The 19,248-nt window shown below is 42.4% G+C and overlaps 1 protein-coding gene across 1 annotated transcript in view; it reads right to left on the bottom strand.

Moving 5' to 3' along the window:
• The window catches only part of LOC106937180 (tomoregulin-1-like), a 53,430-nt gene extending 39,782 nt beyond the window's left edge, over nucleotides 1-13,648 (bottom strand). The window contains exon 1 of the mRNA XM_015018580.1: nucleotides 13,058-13,648. Coding sequence (XP_014874066.1) covers nucleotides 13,058-13,220 — 163 coding nt within the window. The 5' untranslated portion in view covers nucleotides 13,221-13,648. The remainder of the gene's footprint in view (nucleotides 1-13,057) is intronic.
• Nucleotides 13,649-19,248: the final 5,600 nt, after the last annotated feature.

Genomic DNA, 19,248 nt, shown 5'->3' with positions numbered 1-19,248 from the left:
ACCAACATGGATCCGTTCTGATCCTGAACCAACATGGATCCGTTCTGATCCTGAACCAACATGGATCCGTTCTGATCCTGGACCAACATGGATCCGTTCTGATCCTGATCCATTCGGATCCTGGACCAAGACGGATCCATTCGGATCCTGGACCAACATGGATCCGTTCTGATCCTGATCCATTCTGATCCTGATCCATTCGGATCCTGAACCAACATTCCAGTTCCATGTCTGGAACTGGAAGACATTCCTGAGTTCCAGTTAAATGTTTATTAAAATTTAAAGTTTATTCGTCTTGCATTATTATGCCAATATTATTACATTAGTTGAAAATGATTTCAAAATGATAATTATATTATTATTCCAATAACTTCTGGGAGAATTTATCCAGCATCATTAGTTTTTGTTAAAGATCATCAGTAAAGAAAGAAATAAACAGATTGAAGTTCTGCAGGAAGAACCGTATCAGGAAACCGTCTAGAAGCTGAACCCGAACACGAAATCATCCAGAAATCCAACCATCTGCAGCCTTCATGTTTCCTGATCGTCTGCTGCCTCCATCCCGACTTTAAGGAGTTTCTTTTCCTCCAGTTTAAGAAATCTAAAGTTTGGAAAGTTGACCTGCAGCGGCTGACGAACTGCCTCTATTACCTCATGAAAGACAATTAAAAGTGTCTGTCACCCGTTAATGCTGCAGCTAATTGGTTTGAGCTAAACTAATAAAATAATTATTTCCAGGCTGCAGGAGATCAATGAGAGGAGCTGAGCTAATTTAACCTGGAAAGCTTTTATTTTGGCGAGCCAACACTCCAGTTTGTCTCTAGGAGAAACGAGACGAGAAGTTTTATTAGACCAGGAGGAAGTTTTAAACAAATAAACCTGAATTATTCAGGAACCAGACATGGAAGAAACACTCCAGCTGAAGTTAGAATAATAAAATGAAATATGCTAAACTTAGACAGAAAATGAAAGAAGAAAAAAACTTTGAAGTTTGAAACATTTAAGTATTCTGAAAAGTTTCTGCCAGAAAACATGGAAAACAACCAGAGAGCAGAGCCACTTCTGCCCCGCTGGGGTAAAATAAGGGTTAGAGACGCCAAACAGAGCTTTTATTAATATGGGTTCATTGTTTTGAAAGGGAATCAAAGTAAAAAAATGTATTTCTATTTTCACATTTTCAAACAAAGTGAATCGTCGAACTTCTGCAAATATGAAATATGGAAGAAAACATAAAATAAAGAAAAATATGTTTCTGGTACGTCTGTAAATCTGACGCGCAGCTACATCAATGAAGCCGCTTCTCTTTTCCCACTGGGGCTTAATTTCTGCTTCTAAACGATCTGATTGGATGCTGGAAAAGACTGTTGTTGTGTTCAAGTTGTGCGAAACGGAGTTAGCTTAGCAGCGAAGCCATGCTAGCCTAAAATAGCATCTCAATGCTAAAGATGTAGCAGCTAAAGCTAATGTCGGCGTCCACAGTCCACGTTTCTAAAGAAGCTCCATGAACAACTTTGCATTAATCTGATGGTTTAATGATTGAAATAAAAGATTAAAAATAACAAGTTTAATAATTTAAAAACGTTTTTTGATTGAAAATGTTGTTTTGTTGATATGTATGAAAAATACATAACTTTTGCATGTGTGATTTTTGCTCTAAAACACTATAAATGAGTGAATGAAGGTTTTCTAATGCAGGATGAACTGAGATTCTCTCACATGACATCACTGCATCCCTGGGTCCTGATTGGACAGTTTGTCCCGGTCTGGAACCAACATGGCTGCTGCAGACGTTGTAACGTTAACCATGTTTTGTTTCCGTTTGGCCGTTCTCTAGAAACTTGTTATTTTTGGAGATGAAATGCAGCCAAGAAGAAAAACAGCCGGAGTCTAAAAGCCTGTGAAGTGGCAGGACGTGCAAAATGAAGCTCTGTAATCTGCAGGCCTCCCTCTGGACTCCATTATGTAATGTACACAAAGATCTTCAAAGTGTGAAAGTAAGCTCACTAAAAAAAATAAAGAAAAACTGCTCCCAGAAAGCTTCAAGAGGCATTTGTTAAACTTTCAGATGTGAGTCAGGAAACAAAACCATCAATTATTTAAAACGTTGATTAAAATTCAAGTCTTGAAGTTATAAATTCAGAGTGAAGATTAAAAGTTTCTTCAGTCTGGTTTTCTCATTCCATCATCTGCAGCTCAGCTTCTGGACACAAACAAAACAGCTGCAGGAGGAGGAGGAGGAGGAGGAGAAGGAGGAGCAGGAGCAGGAGGAGGAGGAGCAGGAGGAGGAGGAGGAGGAGAAGGAGAAGAAGAAGAAATTCCTTCATTTCAGTTGGAAACTATTTGTAGTTTCTAATATTGTGTTTATACCTGAACTAAAATAAAAAGCATCTTTCTAACACCAACATGGCAGAGTCTGTCATTTGGATGTTTTATGGTTCAAACTGAATGTTTATATTATATTATGTTATATTTGAAGGTCAAAGTGAAGCTGATGAACTTTATGATGAAGAAAAGAGAAATGGGGCTTAACTACATCTGATCAGACGACTGGAATATTAACGACGTTCTGATTGAACAGAATCAGAACTGAAACTAAAGATTTTGTGATCTGGTCTCTGATTGGCCTGAAAATAGATTTTATTTCAGCTGCACATGAGATAAAGGCTTAAAGATGAAACTTAGACATTATGTCATGGAATAGTTTGTAGATACTTCAGGTGGACGAGGCAGTTTGTCAAACTAAATGTTTCAGATCGATAAAATGTAAATATAAACAAAAAGCTGTTTAAAATCCTCATTCCATGTATTTAATAAAAAGGAAGGTTTCGCTCTGTGGATCTGAAGCTTCAGGAAGTTGATGTCGACTCAGACGAGTCAGGAGGAGAAATCTGCAAACTGAAACTGAAACAGAACCTGCCGCCGCCTGGCGTTTGTGTCATCAATCAGAGCGATCCGCTCGGAAACGCAGAAAATGAGCCGATACGTGAAGCCGAGCGGTGATGGATGCCGCCTCGGAGCCTCTGCTCAGGATTAATCCACATTCAGCCGTTTACCGATTATCCTGTTTGCTTCTGCGTCATTATGAGCAATAAAACGCTGGCTGAACAGATTCAAACAGAATCAAACCATAAAACTTCTGATCCTGAAAACATTTTCATCCCAGCAGTTTAACCTGAGGAAGTGGAGAAAACACAGGAAGTGATGAAAGCAGGAAGCAGCTGGAGGTTTTAGTCTGATTTGAAGCAGACCGACCCAAACATGACGCAGTCTGATGCTCCACAAACACAACGGAAACCATGGCAACCGACTCCTTAACCCACCAATCACATGAACACTAGATTATACATCTACGGATTCTCTGACAGGTGAATCATTCAGGCACGAAACAGACGCCTAAAGTCCTGGAATGAAACAGCCGGAAACTCCAAACACTCAGCAGCTTCTGGTTAAATTCAAATCACAAAAAGCTTAAAATAGTTTCAGCAGATGTAAAATAAAAGTTAGATACCAAAAGCATCATTCATAAAGAACCTAAACGATAACTGTTGTGTTTTTGTAGTTTTCAGGATCCAAATCCAGACGAGAGGAAACATCTAATGATGATTTTAGGAATCAAAACTTGGAAAATAAAACTCGGTGCTAACAGAGCTAACCGCTAAGAGAGCTAACTGCTAACAGAGCTAACCACTAAGAGAGCTAACTGCTAACAGAGCTAACCACTAACAGAACTAATCACTAAAAGAGCTAACCACTAATAGCGCTAACAGAACTAGCAGCTAACTGCTAATAGAGCTAACAGAGTTAACAGAACTAACAGAGCCAGCTGCTAATAGAGCTACCTGCTAATAGAGCTAACACAGCTAACCGCCAACAGAGCTAACTGCTAATAGAGCTAACAGAGCTAACACAGCTAACCGCTAACAGAGCTAACTGCTGCCACAGCTAACAGAGCTAACTGCTAACAGAGCTAACCGCTAATATAACTAACATGCTAACAGAGCTAACAAAACTAACAGAGCTGACACGTTAACAGAGCTAACCACTAACCTAGCTAAGAGCACTAGCAGAGCTAACCACTAATAGAGCTAACAGAGCTAACACAGCTAACCGCCAACAGAGCTAACTACCAACAGAGCTAACCGCTAATAGAACTAACATGCTAACAGAACTAACACAGCTAACATGCTAACAGAGCCCGTCTGAGCTCCTGAGGACAGAAATGATTGTAGAATGACCTCATCACGCGGTTTCATTGCAGAGCATCGGGGTTGTTGATGTGTGACCCCGTGACCCTGGAGCCTCCACCCGCTCCATCCTCCAGAGGAACAGCAGTGAGGATGAATATTTTCTCCAGATGAGCGCTCCGGCTAAACGGCGCGGCTGTAAACCGTAAACAACGCGGACAGGACATCAATATTCATCCGCGGTCCTGTTAATGTCGGAGCGGCTGCTGAAAATTTAATCACGCCTGTTTCGCTCTCCCCGAGTCCATCCGTCATGTCGGCGTCGCCGGCCTGAGCGCTCCGTGAGGCGAGGTGGAGAGAGCTTCTCCCAGGAGGAAGCAGGTTAAAGCCTCGCAGGCCAAATTACCGCCATGATTTCATTTGTGTTGGCGAAGGAGAATCAAACCCGGTCCGGCCCGACCCGGTCCGGCCCGATGACAGAAAACAACGCACTGCCGTGAATTTACAAACTCTGCTGTTAGTCCCAACTTTCACTCACCTCACCTAAAGCCAAACATTTCCGCCATGTTGGAGGATTTCTGCGTCTTTACATCCATTTCACTGGATTTCAAACTAAATGTTTTAGTTCGCTGTCTGTCAGTAGAGTCAACATTAACAGCAATCATTTGGAATAATGGAGTTACATTTTTTAAACCTTTATTTTAACTATGTTATTCATTCATTTATAGATGTCACAGTTTCAAACTAAATATTTAGTTTGTGAACATTTATCTTTGTTGTAAATATTAAGCTTAAAACTATTTTATCAGTTAGCCAACTAAATATTTAAAAACCAAACATTCACTAATTTTAACAGTCGCCTCCAGGCATCAGATGTGATGAATGTATCACTGGTTGCACATCATGAAGAACCATTTGGAGATCAATAACTGATAATCAGCTGATTATCTCAGCAGTCAGGATTTCTGCAGAGTTAATATATTTGATAATGTTTGTTTGTTTATGCATCATAAAGTCAGTAAACTACAGACTTTAAATTTAACTTTTAATAAAAAGTTACATTTTTGGACTCTATGAACCTAAAGCAGAATAACAGCAACATTTTTTATTTTTACTTATTTTAAATAAAATNCTGATCCTGATCCATTCGGATCCTGAACCAACATTCCAGTTCCATGTCTGGAACTGGAAGACATTCCTGAGTTCCAGTTAAATGTTTATTAAAATTTAAAGTTTATTCGTCTTGCATTATTATGCCAATATTATTACATTAGTTGAAAATGATTTCAAAATGATAATTATATTATTATTCCAATAACTTCTGGGAGAATTTATCCAGCATCATTAGTTTTTGTTAAAGATCATCAGTAAAGAAAGAAATAAACAGATTGAAGTTCTGCAGGAAGAACCGTATCAGGAAACCGTCTAGAAGCTGAACCCGAACACGAAATCATCCAGAAATCCAACCATCTGCAGCCTTCATGTTTCCTGATCGTCTGCTGCCTCCATCCCGACTTTAAGGAGTTTCTTTTCCTCCAGTTTAAGAAATCTAAAGTTTGGAAAGTTGACCTGCAGCGGCTGACGAACTGCCTCTATTACCTCATGAAAGACAATTAAAAGTGTCTGTCACCCGTTAATGCTGCAGCTAATTGGTTTGAGCTAAACTAATAAAATAATTATTTCCAGGCTGCAGGAGATCAATGAGAGGAGCTGAGCTAATTTAACCTGGAAAGCTTTTATTTTGGCGAGCCAACACTCCAGTTTGTCTCTAGGAGAAACGAGACGAGAAGTTTTATTAGACCAGGAGGAAGTTTTAAACAAATAAACCTGAATTATTCAGGAACCAGACATGGAAGAAACACTCCAGCTGAAGTTAGAATAATAAAATGAAATATGCTAAACTTAGACAGAAAATGAAAGAAGAAAAAAACTTTGAAGTTTGAAACATTTAAGTATTCTGAAAAGTTTCTGCCAGAAAACATGGAAAACAACCAGAGAGCAGAGCCACTTCTGCCCCGCTGGGGTAAAATAAGGGTTAGAGACGCCAAACAGAGCTTTTATTAATATGGGTTCATTGTTTTGAAAGGGAATCAAAGTAAAAAAATGTATTTCTATTTTCACATTTTCAAACAAAGTGAATCGTCGAACTTCTGCAAATATGAAATATGGAAGAAAACATAAAATAAAGAAAAATATGTTTCTGGTACGTCTGTAAATCTGACGCGCAGCTACATCAATGAAGCCGCTTCTCTTTTCCCACTGGGGCTTAATTTCTGCTTCTAAACGATCTGATTGGATGCTGGAAAAGACTGTTGTTGTGTTCAAGTTGTGCGAAACGGAGTTAGCTTAGCAGCGAAGCCATGCTAGCCTAAAATAGCATCTCAATGCTAAAGATGTAGCAGCTAAAGCTAATGTCGGCGTCCACAGTCCACGTTTCTAAAGAAGCTCCATGAACAACTTTGCATTAATCTGATGGTTTAATGATTGAAATAAAAGATTAAAAATAACAAGTTTAATAATTTAAAAACGTTTTTTGATTGAAAATGTTGTTTTGTTGATATGTATGAAAAATACATAACTTTTGCATGTGTGATTTTTGCTCTAAAACACTATAAATGAGTGAATGAAGGTTTTCTAATGCAGGATGAACTGAGATTCTCTCACATGACATCACTGCATCCCTGGGTCCTGATTGGACAGTTTGTCCCGGTCTGGAACCAACATGGCTGCTGCAGACGTTGTAACGTTAACCATGTTTTGTTTCCGTTTGGCCGTTCTCTAGAAACTTGTTATTTTTGGAGATGAAATGCAGCCAAGAAGAAAAACAGCCGGAGTCTAAAAGCCTGTGAAGTGGCAGGACGTGCAAAATGAAGCTCTGTAATCTGCAGGCCTCCCTCTGGACTCCATTATGTAATGTACACAAAGATCTTCAAAGTGTGAAAGTAAGCTCACTAAAAAAAATAAAGAAAAACTGCTCCCAGAAAGCTTCAAGAGGCATTTGTTAAACTTTCAGATGTGAGTCAGGAAACAAAACCATCAATTATTTAAAACGTTGATTAAAATTCAAGTCTTGAAGTTATAAATTCAGAGTGAAGATTAAAAGTTTCTTCAGTCTGGTTTTCTCATTCCATCATCTGCAGCTCAGCTTCTGGACACAAACAAAACAGCTGCAGGAGGAGGAGGAGGAGGAGGAGAAGGAGGAGCAGGAGCAGGAGGAGGAGGAGCAGGAGGAGGAGGAGGAGGAGAAGGAGAAGAAGAAGAAATTCCTTCATTTCAGTTGGAAACTATTTGTAGTTTCTAATATTGTGTTTATACCTGAACTAAAATAAAAAGCATCTTTCTAACACCAACATGGCAGAGTCTGTCATTTGGATGTTTTATGGTTCAAACTGAATGTTTATATTATATTATGTTATATTTGAAGGTCAAAGTGAAGCTGATGAACTTTATGATGAAGAAAAGAGAAATGGGGCTTAACTACATCTGATCAGACGACTGGAATATTAACGACGTTCTGATTGAACAGAATCAGAACTGAAACTAAAGATTTTGTGATCTGGTCTCTGATTGGCCTGAAAATAGATTTTATTTCAGCTGCACATGAGATAAAGGCTTAAAGATGAAACTTAGACATTATGTCATGGAATAGTTTGTAGATACTTCAGGTGGACGAGGCAGTTTGTCAAACTAAATGTTTCAGATCGATAAAATGTAAATATAAACAAAAAGCTGTTTAAAATCCTCATTCCATGTATTTAATAAAAAGGAAGGTTTCGCTCTGTGGATCTGAAGCTTCAGGAAGTTGATGTCGACTCAGACGAGTCAGGAGGAGAAATCTGCAAACTGAAACTGAAACAGAACCTGCCGCCGCCTGGCGTTTGTGTCATCAATCAGAGCGATCCGCTCGGAAACGCAGAAAATGAGCCGATACGTGAAGCCGAGCGGTGATGGATGCCGCCTCGGAGCCTCTGCTCAGGATTAATCCACATTCAGCCGTTTACCGATTATCCTGTTTGCTTCTGCGTCATTATGAGCAATAAAACGCTGGCTGAACAGATTCAAACAGAATCAAACCATAAAACTTCTGATCCTGAAAACATTTTCATCCCAGCAGTTTAACCTGAGGAAGTGGAGAAAACACAGGAAGTGATGAAAGCAGGAAGCAGCTGGAGGTTTTAGTCTGATTTGAAGCAGACCGACCCAAACATGACGCAGTCTGATGCTCCACAAACACAACGGAAACCATGGCAACCGACTCCTTAACCCACCAATCACATGAACACTAGATTATACATCTACGGATTCTCTGACAGGTGAATCATTCAGGCACGAAACAGACGCCTAAAGTCCTGGAATGAAACAGCCGGAAACTCCAAACACTCAGCAGCTTCTGGTTAAATTCAAATCACAAAAAGCTTAAAATAGTTTCAGCAGATGTAAAATAAAAGTTAGATACCAAAAGCATCATTCATAAAGAACCTAAACGATAACTGTTGTGTTTTTGTAGTTTTCAGGATCCAAATCCAGACGAGAGGAAACATCTAATGATGATTTTAGGAATCAAAACTTGGAAAATAAAACTCGGTGCTAACAGAGCTAACCGCTAAGAGAGCTAACTGCTAACAGAGCTAACCACTAAGAGAGCTAACTGCTAACAGAGCTAACCACTAACAGAACTAATCACTAAAAGAGCTAACCACTAATAGCGCTAACAGAACTAGCAGCTAACTGCTAATAGAGCTAACAGAGTTAACAGAACTAACAGAGCCAGCTGCTAATAGAGCTACCTGCTAATAGAGCTAACACAGCTAACCGCCAACAGAGCTAACTGCTAATAGAGCTAACAGAGCTAACACAGCTAACCGCTAACAGAGCTAACTGCTGCCACAGCTAACAGAGCTAACTGCTAACAGAGCTAACCGCTAATATAACTAACATGCTAACAGAGCTAACAAAACTAACAGAGCTGACACGTTAACAGAGCTAACCACTAACCTAGCTAAGAGCACTAGCAGAGCTAACCACTAAGAGAGCTAACTGCTAACAGAGGTAATCACTAAGAGAGCTAACTACTAACAGAGCTAACCGCTAATAGAACTAACATGCTAACAGAACTAACACAGCTAACATGCTAACAGAGCCCGTCTGAGCTCCTGAGGACAGAAATGATTGTAGAATGACCTCATCACGCGGTTTCATTGCAGAGCATCGGGGTTGTTGATGTGTGACCCCGTGACCCTGGAGCCTCCACCCGCTCCATCCTCCAGAGGAACAGCAGTGAGGATGAATATTTTCTCCAGATGAGCGCTCCGGCTAAACGGCGCGGCTGTAAACCGTAAACAACGCGGACAGGACATCAATATTCATCCGCGGTCCTGTTAATGTCGGAGCGGCTGCTGAAAATTTAATCACGCCTGTTTCGCTCTCCCCGAGTCCATCCGTCATGTCGGCGTCGCCGGCCTGAGCGCTCCGTGAGGCGAGGTGGAGAGAGCTTCTCCCAGGAGGAAGCAGGTTAAAGCCTCGCAGGCCAAATTACCGCCATGATTTCATTTGTGTTGGCGAAGGAGAATCAAACCCGGTCCGGCCCGACCCGGTCCGGCCCGATGACAGAAAACAACGCACTGCCGTGAATTTACAAACTCTGCTGTTAGTCCCAACTTTCACTCACCTCACCTAAAGCCAAACATTTCCGCCATGTTGGAGGATTTCTGCGTCTTTACATCCATTTCACTGGATTTCAAACTAAATGTTTTAGTTCGCTGTCTGTCAGTAGAGTCAACATTAACAGCAATCATTTGGAATAATGGAGTTACATTTTTTAAACCTTTATTTTAACTATGTTATTCATTCATTTATAGATGTCACAGTTTCAAACTAAATATTTAGTTTGTGAACATTTATCTTTGTTGTAAATATTAAGCTTAAAACTATTTTATCAGTTAGCCAACTAAATATTTAAAAACCAAACATTCACTAATTTTAACAGTCGCCTCCAGGCATCAGATGTGATGAATGTATCACTGGTTGCACATCATGAAGAACCATTTGGAGATCAATAACTGATAATCAGCTGATTATCTCAGCAGTCAGGATTTCTGCAGAGTTAATATATTTGATAATGTTTGTTTGTTTATGCATCATAAAGTCAGTAAACTACAGACTTTAAATTTAACTTTTAATAAAAAGTTACATTTTTGGACTCTATGAACCTAAAGCAGAATAACAGCAACATTTTTTATTTTTACTTATTTTAAATAAAATTAAGTTTTTTATTTATTTATTCACAAATATTATCTCAGGTTTTCCTGATATTCAGCCCTGATGATCCGGTTTTACCTTCTTAGCAGAAGGAAAACTGATGTTTCTACAAATGAAGGATGATAAAGATGATGATGATGATGATGAAGATGTCACAGGCGATGTGATTAGAAAACCAGGAAGATCAGCAGAAAACAGTCAAAGCTGAGCAGAAAATGTGGATAAATAATGAAAAAGTCTTAAAATCGAAGCAAAAAGTTGATCATTTCATTGGTAGTCAGTCAATGAGTCATTTTGGACCATTAGAAACAGACAGAGCAGCAGGATGTTTTAGTCCAGTTCCATGGAAACAGAATAAATGTTTTAAACCTATTAAATCATCAAAGGGGATAATTGTTCTTATTGTTCTTATTGTTCTCTTCTGTCTCAGATTTTCACAGACATGTTGAAACCAGAGAGACGATGCTCCGGGTCGAACATCTGATTCCTGCAGATGTAGATAATTTAACCCTGGAGGTGTTGAGGGAACCTTTAAAACCTGTAAAACCTTTAAAACCTGTAAAACCTTTAAAACCTGTAAAACCTTTAAAACCTGTAAAACCTTTAAAACCTGTAAAGCCCAGAAAGCTTTGGGATCATTAAAAACCAACATGGGACAGACCACATCCTCACATCCTCACAGGCTGCAGAGCAGATGCGTCTCCTCAGCGACCAGCAGCCACATGAGAGGAAACCACAAACATCCTCGATGGAACATCAGCGACCACATTCCACCCAGTCAGCCTGTTCGCTCTAGATGAACACATGAATGCATGACGTCTGGATCTGAGCCGAGTTGGGAAACCGTTCTGATGCTGCTGCTCACCAACAGGGTTCTGAAGAACCGCACCGTTTGTTCTGGACACCAACAGAATCTGTTTTATGGCTCCGTTGCCTGATGAAATGAAAGTCATTCGATCTTTCTCCGGATGAAACTCTCAGGTTTCCATGGCGACGCCTGCTGAGACCCTCCTCAGGTTTTCCTGTGAAAGCTTTGATCAGAAACCCTGAAACCTGAAAGCCAAACTCAGAACCAGTCCTCTGCAGGTCAGCCTCTGACCAGTGGTGCTTCTCCAAAGCTGAGTTTTCCCAGCAGACCTCGAACACAGCAGCCAAAAGCCATTTTGTTGGTTTTTCTGCGACAGCGAGCGTCTTCGCCAAAACGTTCCCGTCATCCTGGATCAACGCTCAGACCATGCTCAGAGGGTCAGAGGCAGCGGGGGGTCAGGGGGCGATGACACACTTCCTGTTAGAAACCAAGGCGTCTGGAGACTCATGTGACTCTGAACGTTTCACCTGCAGAAGGTGAGAATCGTCTGATTCCAGTTCTGAACGCGACCGGGTGAGTTTCCCTGCTGACATGATGCTGATCTTTGACTTGAAATATTTATTAAAACAGGAAGGAGCAGAAAACAGTGAGATGAGTTCATGAATATTAGATTGTGATGCTGTAGGTTCAGATTAACCTCCTCAGTTTACAGGAAGTTAAACTGGCAGAAATCCTTGAAATGAGGTCAAAGGGTTTTTATGTGACATCATGACATTCACAAGAAACAGAAATATGTTTGTTAGAAACTCCAGAGAGCAAAAAATCTAATGCTAGAAGTTTTAATACATATGAACCATAAACCAATGTTCAGTATCTGCAGCTTCCTGTTTGTTTCAGATCATTTGGATAAACTTACATTAAAATGTCCTTTTACTTAAATCAGTCCTGTTTCTGTCTAAACCTACAGAGTTAAATAGTTTTTATAAGAGGATTTGAGTTTTAACTTGAACAGTCAGGGAGGGATTAATGATTTTTAGTCATTTTATTTTGAAATGTCACGTTTTGCCCAACATGTTTGAGGTGAAACGGACATTAGAAAAAAGTTTATAAAGAATTAAACGATTTATGTCAGGAGAATAAAAGCTGCATCCTAATAACTCTGGACTATAAACCGTATTATTTTCAGACAGAACAGAAACATCATCATCATGTCTCCCTTCGCTAAAAACGAGGCAGCAGCTGAGAGAACCAAACACCTGGACTGGTTGGGCCCAGTTTCCAGCAGAACAACCAGAGCTCCCAGTCTGAACCGGTTTTGTTCCCCTGATGAGTTTAATCAGGGATTGTTGGATCCATAACTGATCCTGCTGCCTGTCAGCCTGATGAACTGAAAGTTTAACGTTTGCACAAAGAGCAGCAGCAGCAGCAGCAGTGCTGCAGCCCATTGTGCCTCTGCTGCCTAGTCAAAGCAAACAGATTCATCTCCAATAAAGGCTGAAGAAGCACTAATGAAACATCCCATTACTGAGACAGAGCCCGATTCGGTTTAAAGGCTTTAATCCAATAAAAGGCCCTAATGATGAAGAAGTGACTCTAATCCCCGCAGAGACGGCGGAGCGGATCAGGAGCATCCGGAGTCCGCAGGAACACGGACTGCAGGAGCTGCAACGCAAACTTCAGGACAAGTCCTGATGTCCTCCAGGAAGCAGCAGCAGCATCAGGACAGTCAGTCCGTGTTGCTGCAGCAGCAGCATGAACCCAGAGCACCTCCCCATCCAACCTGGCAACCCGCAGCCCGCAGCCTTACCTGAGCACTCCTTGCCTCTGCCTTTGCACTCCCCGCTCTGCGGCTGGTAGGAAGCCCGAGCCTCCGGCCCGGCCAGCAGCAGCGCCAGCAGCCAGGCGGACGCCAGGCACCGGACTGCCCCGCCCGGGCGCCGGCGGCACCTCCCAGGGCCCGTCAGCATCATGGAGGAGACCCGAACCCCGCAGTCCGCTCGGTTCGGCTCGGCTCAGCAGCCGCACACGCTTCGGCGTAATTCCTGAAGAAACGCGGCTGTCCTGACGGCGCGTCCCGCAAAGAAGGAGCTCCAAATGCGGGAGAGAGGCAGCGGAGCGCCGCTCAGGTCTGAGGCGGAGCAGGAGCGATGATTCCTGCGGGATCCCGGGTTCAGGAAGCCTCAGAGGCGGTCCGGTCCGGCAGCAGCATCCCCAGTCCGAGCCTCCGCCGCTCAAACTCCGAGTCTCTCACAGCGGATCTGATGTCACACCCGCACAGACCCGCAAACCACCGGGGCGCTCCGGCTGCGCGTCCGCCGCGCGGCAGAGAGGCGGTGAGGGGCGAGACGCGGAGCGCAGAGCGAAGCGGCAGCTGCGACCACAACAAAGAGACCCGGACTGAAGAAGAGGAGGAGGAAGAGCAGGGGAGGCGGGATGGTCACGTGAGAGGATGCAACACTCCCACACACCTCCACGCCTCTTCACGCGCACGCACGCGCGCACACCTTACACACACAGCCAGCAGACTGCTGCAAACCGGAGAAGAAGAAGAAGAAGAAGAAGAAGAAGAAGAAGAAGAAGAAGAAGAAGAAGAAGAAGTGTCGGAAACAGCGGAAGGTCAAAGTTCAAAAAGTTCAAGATTCATTTACTGATTTTCATCAAGAAATATAAAAAAAACAAACAGTGAGAACAGGGCTGAAAAGATTAATAGATTATTATTTATTATTATTTATCAGCCAATTTAGTGATGAAATAAAACAACTGTTGGTAGAATCTATAGAGAAACATAAAAAATGACAAAATGATTCATTTCTCCTGATTTTTGTTGCTTGTTTTGATTTTTACTTTTTTCCTGTAAGAATTAAAATGTTTTCTAATTTAAATTTAATTTTTTAGTTTTTCTTTTGTATTTTTATATTTAGTCTGGTGTAACATAATAATGCATCATTTTAACATCTAAAGTTTTCTTTTCAAAGCAACATTTGAGAAAAAAAAAAAATCAAAAATACTTTATTGATCCAAAAGGGAAATGAAATGAACTGAAAGTTTCTTCAGGATAAAACATGAAAAGTTCTGAGTTTTGATATCTGTGGAAACAACCAAGAGAATAAAAGGTTATAAAGAAACTTCATGAAGAAAGATGTCAGCTGCTTCAGTTCAGAATAATTGGAAACTAAAATGAAGCAACTGGAGAAAATCCCAGTGAAGAAGCTCAAACCTCCAGTTTATCCTCGTTCTCCACCGGTTCTGGTCCAGCGTTCGTCTCTCTGTCTCTGCGCTCCGTCTATAAACCGCCCGGCTCCACTCATTAAGGCCCCCGGCAGCGTTTCCCAGCCGGGTCGTCTGTGGGGCCGTTGGACCCGGCCGGTTCCACCTGGGCAGCCGTAGCGGTTCTCCTGGGGGCCGTCGCTGCCTGCAGGCGGAGGAGTGAAGGCAACGCGCCGTAAATCACCGCAGAACTCCAGCGGTTTGTTCCAGGTTAAAAACACTTTAAAGGGGCAGGAAAAGCAACTTGTTTTAGCTTTGCATCATGTTATGATGCTATTAACTCATCAAAAACAAACCTGGAGTTTTTCTTTCATTCTTTCATGCATGTTTGAGAAGTCCTTTAATCTCCATGGCAACCATTCAGCTGTTTAAACGCCTGGTTGGACCTAGCCCCGCCTTCGAGGTGAAGCTCCTCCTTCAGCTGCTTTCCAAACTTCCACCTCACAGAGCTGCCCTCTGTGTCGCCTTCACTCAGCTCCTTCAGACTAGCCAGCAGCAATTAGCAACAGCTGCTGAGCCCATTATAGGAGCCACTGCTCAGTGCAGCACTGGTGAAAATGCTGTTAAAGGGTTAATAGAGGAGCCATGTTGGGATGACTTTCTGAAGCTTCTTAAAGAGACAGAGGCCCAGTTTCAAGGTGTTAAATTACATCAAATTTCTCTAAAGTCATATTTGATATATGTTGCATTTTTATAAGAACTGAAGGAAACAGTTAATTAATTATTCTTTAAAATGACACTATGTGGCTAGAAAACATAAATCTGCCCCTTTAATGATTTATTTCAGGTCAGTCTGACACCAGAACTCTACAAAATGAATCAGTTAGTATTTGGGCATAACGACCTTCTTTACATCTAAAGAAGGTCCACTGCTACTGCTGTACGGGGGAGGCTGCGTCATGCTGTGGGGAGGCTGCATCATGCTGTACGGGGGAGGCTGCATCATGCTGTACGGGGGAGGCTGCATCATGCTGTGGGGAGGCTGCATCATGCTGTACGGGGGAGGATGCATCATGCTGTGGGGTTGATGCACTTCTTAAAGTAAAGTATTTTTGAAATTTTTAATGGATCCAAAGCAATAATTTCACTGCGATGAAATGAAAGATCCTCTGACCAGGAAGAGCTTCTCCTCTCTCTGCTCTTTCTGCTAAACTTTTCTGTCCTGCAGCCTGATGAATAATTTGAAGCTGGTTAGTTAAAGTAGGTCAGTCCTCAGACTGCCGGTCCTGCTGGACCCGATGCTCAGAGGAAATCACGTCCTGCTGATCCCGGCGCCGCTCTGACTCTTCTGCTCCTTAGCTCACTCATGACTGGACACAAAGCAGAGGAGTTCACATCTTCAGAAACCTGCAGGTTCCTGAAACATGTTGAAAAGTGAAGTCTGCAGCTTTCTGGATGTAAAAAGTTCTTCATAAATAACTTAAATTTACAAAAGGCTTTTAGGGAAATGAGAGAAAATGTTGTGATCCGTCACAAAGTGGACGACAGAGTAAATCATAAGTTAACAGAACCTTAATTTGACCCAGGAAGTAACAAGTAACTGCAGCTACAGATGCAGTTATTTAATTACCCAACATGCATCCACACAGAAACAAGCAGCAAAGTAGGAAAGAAAGAAACCAACAAAGAAAGAACAATAGAAAAACTTTGACAGGTTTTTGTTGCCGTCAGGATTAAACCGGATCACGGATCTTCCCTGAATCCCAGGCAGTTGCAGCCAAACCTTCCTGATCCTGTTTCTGATCATTTGGTTGATTAAAGGACGTCTTCCTGCCACATTTCTTTAAGTCTGGAATATTCTGTCATCCCTAAAAGTTCAGTAATTTCCCTCTGAGCTTCTGCAGCCTCTGTTCGTCTGTCGGGGTTTTTATTCTCATCTGATATGATTTCACATATCTGACACCCAGACAAGTTATTAACAGAAACTATAAACTTTTACTCATCGCTGGATTTCATTCAGTTTTTTAGACGACGGCTTTTTACTTCAGCTGGAGTAAAACTGGTTGAAGTACCGTGGAGCCCTGGTGTGGCGGGTTTGGACCACCTGCAGATCCCAACACCATAAATACTTCAAACCTCCTCTAAGATGCTGATAACTGCCTGTTTTAACAGTTCAAACACTAAATATACCAAATATCCATCACTATAAGAAACCAGCTTAGCGCTAACGCAGAAGCTAACATCTCCAGCCTTCCTCATCTTCTCTCCACCAGCAGCTCGTTCAGTAGCATTGCTCCACTTTGTTTCCAGTAGATATTAGATATCTACTGGATATTATTAAAAATAAAATCTACAAATAGGTGAAATTTCTATGAATCCTGAACCGTGAGAAGCCGAGTTTCCACTCTAATGCTGTTCTTACTTGAGTTAAATTTTTGTACTCAACTGAAAATATTGATCTTTTCCAAACTATCTGCACAAATTCTGCAGAAAAGCAGAAATCTGACGGTTCCTGTCTGACACCGAGACCTCATTCAGACCCGCTGCAGTAACGGACCAGAAGGTGGGGGGGGGGGTCTGGGGTCTGCAGCACCCAAATGGAAAGAGGAGGATTGCAAAGCAGCAATGCTGATTTGATTAGGTTCCATTATTGCTATCTGTAATTGGCTTAGAGCGTTTGCTGTGGATTGTGCGGCTCTGAGGTTCTGTCGTCTCGCTGGAGCTTCACTGCTCAGATTAAAGCAGGAAACTCTGCAAACTCCTGAAACTCAGCCTGCTTCTTCCCCAGCGTCAGACACACCTGCTCCAATCAGCTGAGACAAATGAAAAGTTTAACGCCCGTCCTCCCAGCGGTGCAGGGGGCGAGTCCCGGCTGGTTCTGGTTCTGACTGTGGCGTGCAGCCTTTAATTTCCTCCACCATCTGTGGCGGCAGCTCGCCGCTCTGCTGCGGGTTTCAGATAATCCGACGCATCCTGCCGGGCCGCAGGGGTTAACTCTGCTAATCACCAAAACCATCTGAAGGCAGGAATTAGGTTTTAATGAGACGTTTAATCTGAAGGAAGCAGAGGACGGAGCGGCAGGCTGGGTTCGGGTCAGAACCTCCGAGGTTCCGGTCAGAACCTCCGAGGTTCCGGTCAGAACCTGAGCAAACAGTCTGTTCAGAAGTGAGAGGGAAACCTGCAGGTCGGATTAATAATCCAGACAAACGTTGGGATCTGCTTCATCCAGTTCCTCTCAGCATCATAGATGTTTCTGACCTCCAAACGTTTGGTGAGATTCTCCAGGCTTTGGTTCTGCCTTCAGGTTCTGGACTGTGTTTCCAGTCCAGAACCTGAACATTTTCAGAGGAAACGTTCCATCTGACCTGTGAATCACGAACAAGGTTAACAGATTCAGATTAATTTGTTTTTTAGGTTTTTGTCGACAGTTTGTTTCCATTTCTTCAACAGATGGAAACAAAGATCCATTAAACACAGAAAATGGGCTTTAGCTCCAAAAAGATCAGAAGAAGTGCTGCCTTACTGGTTGTGTTATAATAATAACACTGAAGGTTTCGGATGGATTCCCAGTTAAAGGTTTGGTAAAGGATCTGGACAAAGCACTGAGGAATCAGAGTCTGAGCAGAAATGAGTCTGACGTTGGCAGACATCCATCCGGCAGTTTGAACGTCTTTCTAGCGAGAAGCAGCAACATGATTCCTGAATGCTGTGACAGCTGACCTGCCTCCTCACTGCTGCAGGAATCTGCCTCAACACCCTGAAGGCAACAGGCTGGGCTTTGGCCTACAGCTCAGAGACAGGAGCCTGGAGAGCGTCCATGTTTCAGCCTGGTGACGGGAGGCCAGGAACCTTTTTCAGACCCCGTCATCAAAGAGAGAACCAGGTCTTCTTCCTCCATTGCTGCTGAAAGGGTCATGAAGTGTTGTTGTACCTGACAGAAGCAGTTTCTGGAGGTCTGGTTGGTCTTTACGGATCATCTGGTTCCTGTGTCTCCAAAGCCAGAGGTGTGTCCATGTTTTATCCCGAAGCCAAACTCCCAGCGGGTCGAACCGCCTCGTCTCACTGACCCGTTTGGCAGATCTCTGGACAAAATCTGACAATGTTGCAAAGCAAAGCAGCGTGTCAGGATCTATAATCTATAATCTATAATTCATACCGAGGAGAAAAGCAGCTGAACACGAAGAGGCGACTCCTCTCTAAAACTATTGGCTCTTAACAGGAAGAATCGCTGCTTGGTTGGTGGTAAAACTCTGAATCAAGCAGAAAACTCTGTGTGTCCTGCCGTCTTGTCCACAACTGATGACAAAATGTAATGATTATTGGATGATTATTGGTGACTGTCCCCGTCTCTCCTGTCCTCCACCAGCTCTGCTTTTCCATAATGTTACAAGCAGAAGCTCAGAAAACGACAGATTTCATTTCTCCTCCATCGCCTGAACAATAGTTGGCTGGAAGCTTCAGAATATCTCAGTATTTAGTTTTGCATAATTAAGGACTGCCATAATGTTTTAATAATCCGACCCATCCGCAGTAAAAAGATCATAAACGGAGTCCCTTCATAAAATCTGTCATAAAAAGATAAACGGCCATAAAGAATCGGTTTTTATGTCGGGTCTGTCAGTCTCACATCAACGTGATTCATTCCGGCTGTAAAGATAAAATAAGGGAACCGAGTCTCTGCAGGCTGAGCTCCAGGAAACTGTTGGTTCCGGTCGGGTCAGCGGAGCGGGTTTGTTGGTTTCCTCTCTGTTAAAATATCATCTACAGCTGATTGTAGAATATTTAATAGGA

This window comes from Poecilia latipinna, unplaced genomic scaffold, assembly GCF_001443285.1.
Source record: "Poecilia latipinna isolate Pla-1442-1.1 unplaced genomic scaffold, P_latipinna-1.0 Scaffold2290, whole genome shotgun sequence".
NCBI classification, from domain to species: Eukaryota; Metazoa; Chordata; class Actinopteri; order Cyprinodontiformes; family Poeciliidae; genus Poecilia; species Poecilia latipinna.
Note: the sequence above shows the minus strand (reverse complement) of the source record. Positions and strands in the feature narration are given on the sequence as shown.